This window comes from Anopheles cruzii, chromosome 3, assembly GCF_943734635.1.
Source record: "Anopheles cruzii chromosome 3, idAnoCruzAS_RS32_06, whole genome shotgun sequence".
Classification (NCBI taxonomy): Eukaryota; Metazoa; Arthropoda; class Insecta; order Diptera; family Culicidae; genus Anopheles; species Anopheles cruzii.
Window position 1 is genome coordinate 37,941,563 of NC_069145.1, and position 10,197 is coordinate 37,951,759.

The following is a 10,197-nucleotide window of genomic DNA, read 5'->3' on the forward strand; positions in this document are numbered from 1 at the left end:
GGAAGTTCACATCTTCTCGGACCTCTGAACAAATTTTGAACCACCGATAAGCGCTGATGTTGGTCTTTATAGCTTCACCATAAGCCACAATCGACATTTAGAATACGTCTGTTAAGAGAATTTTGTTTTTCACAAAATATTTGAGAAAGATTCTTTGCCTTCTTTAATTTCGGAGTAGAGAAAAATCGACGATGAGCCAAAACTTCTCCAAGCAAAACAGCTGTTAAAAATTGACTGATTACTCAAAATGGCCGAACTTTTCACCATAAGTCACTGACATGAATGTAATGGACAATTAAAAATCGGATATAAGTAGCCCGCGGAAATTCAAATGTCGCGAACAACTTTGATCCGCCTTCGTACCTTTCGAGCTCGTAGAGCGGATGATTTCTAGCACCAGCTAACTCTGATCAAATCCAAAGTGGTTGTCAAAATGGTCCCCTCTTGGCAGTTGGCATTGAACGCTAGTGCTAGAGCGGGGCTTCTACAAGTGTTTAATCTTCTCACATAAAAGATACTAGATAAACCGCCCGGATTCGGCGCGCTCGTCCTCTGATTGAAGCGCCCATCACCGTCATACTGACAGCCGACGCCCAATCAATCATCGACCCGACGAAAGCTCGAGCTTCTTGTGGTTGAGAGAGGCTGGTTTCAAATCATTTCACGAATGAGGCCCTCCCGCCGAACATTGCCAACGTTGATGAAATTCCAGCAACGTTCTTCCGGCAGACCGCGCGAACAGGGCCGCACTTGGTGGGCTACAGCTTTGCACCAGGATCAGGAAAAGCACCGGGAGGGGACTACTAATATCTCCAAACAACCGGTGTTTGAGGAGTCTCTTGAAGGTATCGGCTTCGGGGGGGGGGGGAGGGCGCAAGCTTAGGAATCCGCAAAATGATGAAGGCAACTTGATTGGGCCTAATTTATCCGTTATTACACCGTGCCGTCATTATTGCGCCTGCAAGTTAGGCTCTCCGCCATACATGACACGTACATCGTGCTAACATTCGTCGGGAGCGGGAGCCAAAGTTTGTCGGAAGTTGCGTAGCCCCCCAAGCAGTGGTGTGCGAATCAATCAAATCACGCTCCTGGCAGAGCAGAGCAGAGCAGCCGGAAGGAAGTGCGTGCGCCGGAGATAGAGTCTTCCTTTTTAGGCCGCGGGGGGCGAAGAACCACGCCAAAGAAGTGGCAGTAGCGCAGAGCGCGTTCAGTGATTGATTAACTTGCGAATTAGTGGCATAATTCCCGACACGTAAAGTCTCGCCGTGCGCACCACGTCACCACGCGCGCGCGGACGGCGGAGTGAGTTAGAATAGTTTTGCTTGCGGCATGCGTTACCCTGCACCCAGTTTGCCTCCCGGCCATCTTTCTCTCTTTCTGTCGTCGGGCAGAATCCTGCCCCACGCACACTCCCACAGCATCACAGCAATCACTTACACAGCAACACACTGGCTTAGATCCGTAGACCACACTCCTGCTCCGAATGGATGGTTCATTAGCCTCCGGTGGGGCGTTGGGCGGCGGTAGGTTGTAGCCTTCAAATTGGCTTCAATCGGTTCCCCATGACCCCACCGGCGGAACCCGTGTTTCGTTCGTCGCTCTCGCTAACCTGCCTGTGTGCACCTGCTCTCGTTCCAGATACTTCGAGACATACGGCAGGGCCTGCTGCAGCTCAGCAGGGACTCTCGAGGTAAGCACCCGGCGGGAGAAACGGAAGGCACAGCAGAGGAGGGACCCTTGCAGATAATGTCACCGTGAACCAGGGGGACCATCGGTACCAGGAGCGCGCCCGCGCGGCTCGCCAGGAATTGGCTGATTGCATCCAATCAAACCGATCACTCCTTGGAGATTCATCAAACGGCACCCGCCATTCGGACGGCCGACGGAACAGGGGGCGGACTCCTAATCCTGTTAGAGCCCCGGCCATCTGGATCCGGTGCGGCGGCGGCGGCGGCGGTGCTAGCCCAAAGTTCATTATGCCGTTTTGCAGTGTGCAGTGAATCTAATTTCTTGGCTTCCGCAAACCGATGGCATGATGGTTTCTGATTGTTTGTCTTCTTTTTTGCGACCCTCCATCCCCCTCTTCTGGGCTGTGTGGCAAGCACACGTGTACGTGGCATCCTCCCGTGGGACACACCGACAGGGCACTCGGAAGTGTTTGACGGTTGCGAAAATGAGCTTGGTTGGTACAAAAGAAAGCAAATTGGATTCGGTGTTCTGCCTTTTTCCGGGCCCATTGCGCCACCCCACCGTAAGGAAATTGCTGGCTTCAATATTTGTGCATCATCGGATGCAATCAGGAATTGTTGATATCCGGTAGCAATCGTGCGCTGACTCCGGTTTGCTTCTTCGGACGAAAGCCAATGCCACCGCCGCCAATGCATCGTCAGACTGGGGCAGTCAGTCGCTCCGGTAAACGCCAAGCATCATCTTGACAGTTGCTTCTTGGGGACGGTCAGTCCGATTGTTGCGCTCGGGTAGCTAATTTGGTTTGCCACCGATCATCTCTTCTTCTTGCAGACGACACGTACATGTACGACGATGCGGTCACCGGTGTGCTGCGTATGCCGCACCAGGGCCACTGGTACGACGAGCCACCGTACGAGAGCGATCCGGACGACTTTCTGATGTCGGGCATGCGGCAGCTCGGCGCCGGGTACGCCGGCGACGGTGGCGGAGGACCGAGTGCAACGATACAGGTGAGGCATTTGTCTGGACGATGCGACAGGACCTCCTGCAATAGCCCTGCCCAAAATGCTGATTCAAGTCCTTTCCACTGTCCCTCTATGAAGCATGCCAAAAACTCGTCTTTCCGCAGTTTCCGTCGCCGGGGTTTAATTGACTGTCGCTACTGTTGCTCTCTCTCTCCAATCACAGGGTGGTCGCGTATGCTACACTTCAAATGGGCGCGAAGGCCAGAGTGTGATATCGTTGCGGTCCGCCGGTGATATTTCGATACCGCAGCGAGGTCCGCGCCGAGGACTGATCGTACCGCAGCAACCACCAAACCCACCGACCATCATCCCCCTGAAGCATGCCCGGTAAGCATCGTGGTGGAACGGTTGTGCTTGTGACGAACCTGTGCTTGTGCCGTAAATCGATTAAGCTCATTATATGATTTAAAGAACGCGACTCCGGCCGCCGCCGGAAACACCGCCCGTCCGTTCGGGGGTGGCTGGTGGCCGGTAATTATAATTTTACTCTAAATTTAATCAATCCAAACTCGTCGACGCCGTCCAATTAAAACTTTGCCGGCGCTTGGAGCCAGATGCCCCGTAACTCTCTCGTGCCGCGCTGCGTCCCCAAAAACCCATCAGAGATTACCATCAGCCCCGTCAGATGGGCCGGGGGGGACCACCGGAACGAGTGAGAAGAGAGCTTTGATTAACTTCAAATTTAATGTACGTTCGCCTCTCATCACCATCGTCAGCACCCCGACGTCATCACCGCAGATGGTTCCAATAGGGTGTCTAGCCTTTCGATTTCGATACCACCGGCTAATACATTTTCCCGTTTATTCTTTCTCTCCTTCTCTCCCTCTATGCCTCGGTCTTGGATCCGGAATTTCAATCATTTGTGGCGGTGATGCAGATCGCACGATCGGGAAAGTGGCGATTATGCCGGCTCAATATCGGATCTGCATAGCGTTACCTCCCGGTTGAGTCAGGTGTCGGTAAGTAGCGCTTAATTGGAACCACCTATCCTATCCTCCAACCAGGTACCTATCACTTGACCGGTAGAGGGGCAGCCAGTAGCCTATCTTCACTCAATGGCTAAACGGGCGAAATTAAGTTCAGCACCGTGCATTTGTTGTAAATTAAAACAATTTAGAATAGCTGATAGAAAATAAGAATCACCTAAAGACGCAGTCGAATGCGTTGGACTGCTTTGTGTTCCATGCTGCATGTATCAGTTTGGTAAATAGAGTTTACAATAATGGTCTGTTTTACGGCCATCCATTAGAATTACTTAACTCTCCGATCCTTTGCAAGATGTTTAATCTGCCCATTACTCGATAATGGTCGGATCCAGGGCTTGAAAATGTATGCGAATGGAACGCGAGCCAAGATCGAAAGTGGGACCCAAGCCACCAGCCCTCAGCTGGGTGGACATCGCGCTTCCATAATATTTTGCCTAGCACCCGTCTTACAGACCGCGATATAATAAACTTACTGGGCAAACCGTAATAGAAAAAAATGGCTTCATCTACCCAAGACGACCCTTGCACTGACGGTGAGGTAAAAGGAAGAAAAAACGTCCACGCAGAGTCTTCAATGCTCGTTCCGCGGTATACAGCAGCGCGTTATAAGGATAATTTTCATTCTCGCTTCCAAAGCCCGCACCACATCTCGTCATCTTCATCGGATGCTATTATTGTTCTTATCAACTTAATAAACGTTATCATTATCCGACGGGAAATGAAAAGGTTTTCCCCGGGCCCCATAACCCCCGGGGCGCGCGCGCGCGCAGTGTCTGCGTGAATGTCTATTACCCCAGGGAGGGAAGGAAGGAATTACCGACGGGATCGGTAACGCTCCTGATTACTGGCACTGGCGGCCACTGCCGAAAACGGGAATACCACCGCGACGAGAAGTAAGAAAATTAAAACCTCTTCATCCGGGCGGCAGAGCTACTTCTCGGCGTATTGAGATTAAAATTTGCCAGCTCCGCCGGCGGTTGGCGACACCAACCGTAAACGAAGAAATTAAACCACTTTCTAGAGATTGATTACGCAAGGTATTTGTCAACCACTTGCCTCAGGGATATTGTTGATAAAATACTATCATCCAGCATCCTGCAATTATGAAGTGAGCGATGCCAACAACCAGAGTGAAATTGTGGCCACGAGATAGAATGGAAGCTTTACGGTCCTGTCAAATACCAACAGTGTACCGCCGTTACTGGGGAGAGATTGAGATTTAACATTTTCCCATTTTCTGTAGTATCATTGAAGCTGCCCAAGCCATCGTTTTGCCATCACGCGCATGTAGAACACACCGTTCGACTACTTTATTTTCATTTACCAAAAGAAAAAATACAATAATGCAATAATCTCCCGTCTCTCCGGCAAAGGACGTACTTTCAGTCAATTTGGTGGCCGGCTAGGAAAATGCTGCAAAATTAGTCCGGTTCGTGTAAAAGTTTGGCTGTGGCGCTCTCGTTGAGCTGCTCAAGGGGATAAGCACCAATGAGCAGCAGCGAATACATTAACGCTCGTGAAAATGGTGAAGATTGTACGTGAGATGAACCCTAAGCGGCGCCGGGCGACCTCACGGATTGGCACTAGACAAAAGAGGGTCGCTCCTTAGCAGGAGCCGGCCGGCCGGAGGCCAGATGGGAGCATAATGTGGTGCAGCACGGCCAAGAGTGATGGGTTCGCTCGTTGGGCAGGGGATTATCGTCCCCGAATGGGAGGCGCGCCACTCGCATTTATCATCATTTGGCCAACCCAAGGGCCCGAGGGCGGCCCCCAGTGGAATGGCCGCGCGACACTATCGGCATTCGGAGTCATTTGCGGGCTCCCAAGCGGGCTTTACAACGATGTTAACGATTTTTCCTCGTGAGTAATCTCTCATTTGTCTGCGGTCTCGTTGTAGATCGGGACGAATAATTGCACCGCCCGCTATCGAACGCTCAGTGCCGGCATGGGCGACGAGTCGCCCTCACCGTCCCCGACGCCCTCGTCCGAGTACGACGACATCCTGCAGGCGAACGCACTGCAGCTTCAGAAGCATCTGCACCATCAGCAGCAGCAGCAGCAGCAGCTGAAGCTGGCCGACGCACAGTCCGGACCGTCCGGACACGGCAGTGCGACATCCGCCGTGGCGTCCGGTAGCATGGCGGGACACGCATCCGGCGCCATCCTGCTGGCGGCGAGCGGCGGAACCCTAAGTGGTAATGGTGTCGGTGGTAGCATGACACTTGCTTCCGGCGGCGCATCCGGCGGCAATCTGCCAGCGAGCCTCGTCAACGGTGGCACCGGCGGTAGTATCGCGGGTGGTGCCATCGGCGCAGGAGGAGCAGGCGGAGCGAGCAGCTTCCCGGCGGACATAAGCAGTGGTACGACGAGCATGAGCAACACCACCAACAGCAGCAGCAGCGCCAGCAGCAACAACAGCACCAGTACAAAGAACACAGTCAACAATCTCAAAAGCCTGAAGGCTGCCAAAAATCGAAACAATCTCACATCGTCGCTGACGGCGGCGGCGGCCTCGGCCGTCGGCGCTGCGACCTCGCACAACAGTAAAAATTTTAGCATAAGCCAACAAATAGCTTTAGTACATCACGTAAGTTTCGACCGTTCGGCCCAATATTCGCTTCCGAGTGAGACAATTTCCAAACTTACTTGATAATTTATGTTGCGCGTGGAGAAGTCAGTCTCAATTAGATGAACGCTCACTATGCACTCGAAAAAGTCGCTTGTTCAGCGTTCGTTCAATTAATATTGTTAGCATTTGTTTCTATCGACAGCCAAACGACGCTCGTACATCACCAAAGGATCACCTGCTGTACGGTGGCAAGGACCGTAGCAATCGTGACTACAGTAACTGTTTAGATAGCATCAGTGACCAAACTTTCCAACATTCGGCCAGTTCGGTCGAAAGCCTACCGAGCGCTTCGGGTTCGAGTGAGTATCCCCCGCAATCGATTCGACGGCTGGGGCAGAGTGTACTGATTGGTGGCCTTCGGTGGCCCGTTTGTTTGCGTCTCGCTTCGTTCAGGCACACAGGCCCTGGTGCGTCCCGGCAGTCCACACAGTTCCCTGTCGGCCGAAGATCGCGCCACAATGATACCGATCTGCAGGGCGATCGCCCTCGTAGATAGCTGCCCGAGCCCGTTCGATAAGGAGGCTCTTAGGTTCAAGGTAACTATAGCACCCGATGCACACGACCCCGATGCGTTAATCCCGTGTTTCCTTCCACTAAAAACCCACTCAGAAAGGCGACATCATAGACGTGCTCTCGATGAACGCATCGGGCGTTTGGCGGGGCTACGCCAATGGCCGCTTGGGACACTTTAAGTTCATCAGCGTGGAAGTGTTGCCGGATCTACCGACGACCGCGATGAAGGGTTACGGGGGCAAACTAGTCAGCCGGCACCGTTTGCCTACCAGCTGCCCGACGAGCGTGGAGGAGCTGTTGCTGCGGATAGGCCTGAAGGAGTACACGTCGGTGTTTGTGCTTAATGGGTATGCCCCGATGGGGTTTCGTTTTTCGGTGGCGTTCGATGTGATTGAATCGGTTTTGTTCGTTACCTTCGCGTTTGGCAGGTACGAAGATCTGGAGCTGTTCAAAGAGCTGGAGCCATCCGACCTGGACTATCTGGGCATCGGTAACACCGAGCATCGGGCGAAGATTTTGGCAGCCGTGCAACTGCTACACGATCTTGATTGTAAGTTGAAAGTGGCCAAACATGTCCTTCCGGCACATCGCGATTCTGGGCCGCTTCCCAGATCGTTGCTAATGAGTTGCTAGCCCAAAGGCAGCTTGACCCCTTCACTTACACTGTCTGCCCAATTTGCATGGTTCGTTAATAGCAACATCGGATGGAGATGTGGCCGGTTCGAGCTCGGAGAACGACGAAGGACTCCGCCTGAATCACGTCAACAGCTGCACAGGCACCGGAGTCGGAATGGGAGGCAGCAGCGGCGGTAGTACGGCAACGTCGACGACGACGAGAGGCGGTGACCACCAAACGTCTCCGTTTGGCCGGCGGCATTTTCCCCGTGATTCCGGCTGCTACGAAGGCTCCCCCGTACCGTCGGCGCAGGGTTCGCACAACAATCCCCAGCATCACTATCTGCTGCACCAGCATCCGTCACAGCAGCAGCAACAGCAGCACAACAATGGCCACGGTTTGGGTCCGGTGCAGCAACAGGGTATGATGGGACCATTGATGGCGCATCACCACCACCACCACCACAACCACCATTCCCACTCGGACAACGACACGAACAATCTCGACTCGGTGGTGGCCCAGTGTTCGAACGAGATCCTGAAGCGCGTGGAATCGGCTCGACGGTTCAACGGGTCCATCACTACCGGTTCGTCGAAAACGATGAATACCCGCGGTGTGGCGAAGAAGGGTGGCCTGCTCGGCGGTGGTAGCGATGGAGGCAGCAGCGGGGCGATGGTCATGATGGGCGGTGGCAGCGTGACTGGTGGCAGTAGCGGTGGAGCGCTTAGCGAAAAGTCCAGCGACTCCGGCGTGAGCAGCAGCAGCCTTTCGTCCGGCCCCGTTAAGGGCAGTGGTGGGCTCTAACGAGTCCGTCCCCCGATGACGGCCATCAGCGAGGACGACGCGGCAGACGGGTTTTGCGGGCTCCAGTCGCTACACATCGTCGTACGGCGGTAAGTTACGATGCCGCAGTTGTTAGGGTGAATTGTAAGAATCGCTTCCGGTAACCCGGTCTAAACCCGGAGTTACAATGGAGTTATGTTTGCATTGGGATTAGTTTTTCCTCTTGAAACCAATCCATCCACACACACACACACACTGCTGCAAATAGTTCACGCATGTTCAAGGATAAACCAGTTCCATTCGGCACACAAACTTATACATCTCCGACATCACACACAAACACACTGCCAAAGGAGGTAAGGAGATTAGCTAGTACGGAAAACTGTTAACGTGTGAGACGAATGCGATACGGAGCAAGAGGATGGTCAGCAGAAGCACGGATGGTGGGCGTGCTATCGAGTGGGGGTCTGCTAAAGAACGTAATCGAAAGCCTGGTACCATACATGGATCGGTAGGGAGAGTGTAGTGGGTCGTGCGTGCTTGCGATAAATTGTGATCGTGATTGTTATTGATGATTGTTGACGAGTGACTCGTGCCCAAATCGAACCAGAGAAAGCGACGACGACGATTGGAGTGGAAGCTAGCTTCGTTAAACATTTGAACAGAGAAACAGGCCGAAGTGCAACCAGCGTGCGGTCGCGAGAAAGAGCAAGCAAGAGAACGATAAAATGTGATATTTTTGACTAACAAAACACAGACAAACGAGCAAACTAACGCAAATATAACTAATAGCATATAAACAAATGCTTGCGCGAGAGCATCTCAAACCATCCTACAATAGCCAGACACAGAGCCACAACACTGCAGCCGCATGCCGCACCCGTGCAGAGGGGCGGCAAGTTATAAGAAATAGTTCAAAACCACACACACACACAATCTGTTAACGAAGCGCATCCGAGTGATGAACGCGAAGCGCGAAACAAACCTAATACTGTTATCCGTTGATGGTTGTTTTCCTTGTTCTGTTGACTATTAGCTTTTGCGTTCGCTTCTAAAGTTGATCCGAAGGAGAATGCGCCAGGACCTTCAACGCGCTGCTTTCAGGCGCGTGTTGCTCCTAACCGCGTTATGTTGATCGAATTGGTCTTTCGATCGATGTGGATGCTGGTGGTGTTTGCGAGAGCGAACAGCCAACGGTTGTGTGCTTCGGTTTTTGTTTTTGTAGCATGCCAAAGTAATTCTTAAATACCAATTACAACGAAAACAAATTAGGAAAGCAAAGTGAAGCGAAATATGGCAACGAGAAACAAGGTGTGTTTGGCACGTTAATTGGGTGGTTTCCGTTTGGGGGCGCAAGAACCGAGCTAGTTAGCTGTACGATACGATTGAAAGTAAATGGGATGGGAAGGATTGACTTAGAATAACCGGTATCAAAGCAATGGAACGGTGTGGCGGGGCGGTGGAGCTACAACAGTTTTTATCTCTCCTCGAATAACCTTCCCCGCTGTACTGAGACGGCTAAACAATCAAAATTAAGTGGATCAAATGTGTTACCTTTCGCCTTTTCATCTGCTTAACACGTGTACATAGTTTTGTTTTTCGTTGTAAGGAAGTTGGCTTTAGTTTTAAGTGAATTCGTCAAAGAGGCATAGCGGCGCTCGCTCCGGGCGGCCGTGGGGGTAGCACAGCGAACCGAAGCAATGAACAAGAAAGGGGAGGGTATCACACTTCACATTCCACAAGTCAATATTCTTAAGGTGCAAACAGTGTAACGCGCGGAATCTCTGGTGGAAGTGACTCTATCGCTTTTCTATAGTCTGATGCGCAACATGAGCGCGGGGAAAGAGCTGAAAAAATAAATAAATAACGAGTAAGCAATTTGAAAAAAACAAGAAAAGATTCACCACATCGACAAATTTTAACTTCCGTTACGAGACTTACATAACGCTAGATCGA

The 10,197-nt window shown here is 52.1% G+C and overlaps 1 protein-coding gene across 1 annotated transcript in view; it reads left to right on the forward strand.

Annotated features, from left to right (window-relative positions):
* LOC128271740 (uncharacterized) overlaps window positions 1-8,262 on the forward strand; it is a 130,008-nt gene extending 121,746 nt beyond the window's left edge. Inside the window, exons 8-17 of the mRNA XM_053009368.1 lie at window positions 1,639-1,690; window positions 2,521-2,699; window positions 2,878-3,041; window positions 3,592-3,673; window positions 5,598-6,287; window positions 6,472-6,628; window positions 6,723-6,865; window positions 6,939-7,189; window positions 7,271-7,392; window positions 7,538-8,262. Of these exons, the coding sequence (XP_052865328.1) occupies window positions 1,639-1,690; window positions 2,521-2,699; window positions 2,878-3,041; window positions 3,592-3,673; window positions 5,598-6,287; window positions 6,472-6,628; window positions 6,723-6,865; window positions 6,939-7,189; window positions 7,271-7,392; window positions 7,538-8,262 (2,565 nt within the window). The remainder of the gene's footprint in view (window positions 1-1,638; window positions 1,691-2,520; window positions 2,700-2,877; window positions 3,042-3,591; window positions 3,674-5,597; window positions 6,288-6,471; window positions 6,629-6,722; window positions 6,866-6,938; window positions 7,190-7,270; window positions 7,393-7,537) is intronic.
* Window positions 8,263-10,197: the final 1,935 nt, after the last annotated feature.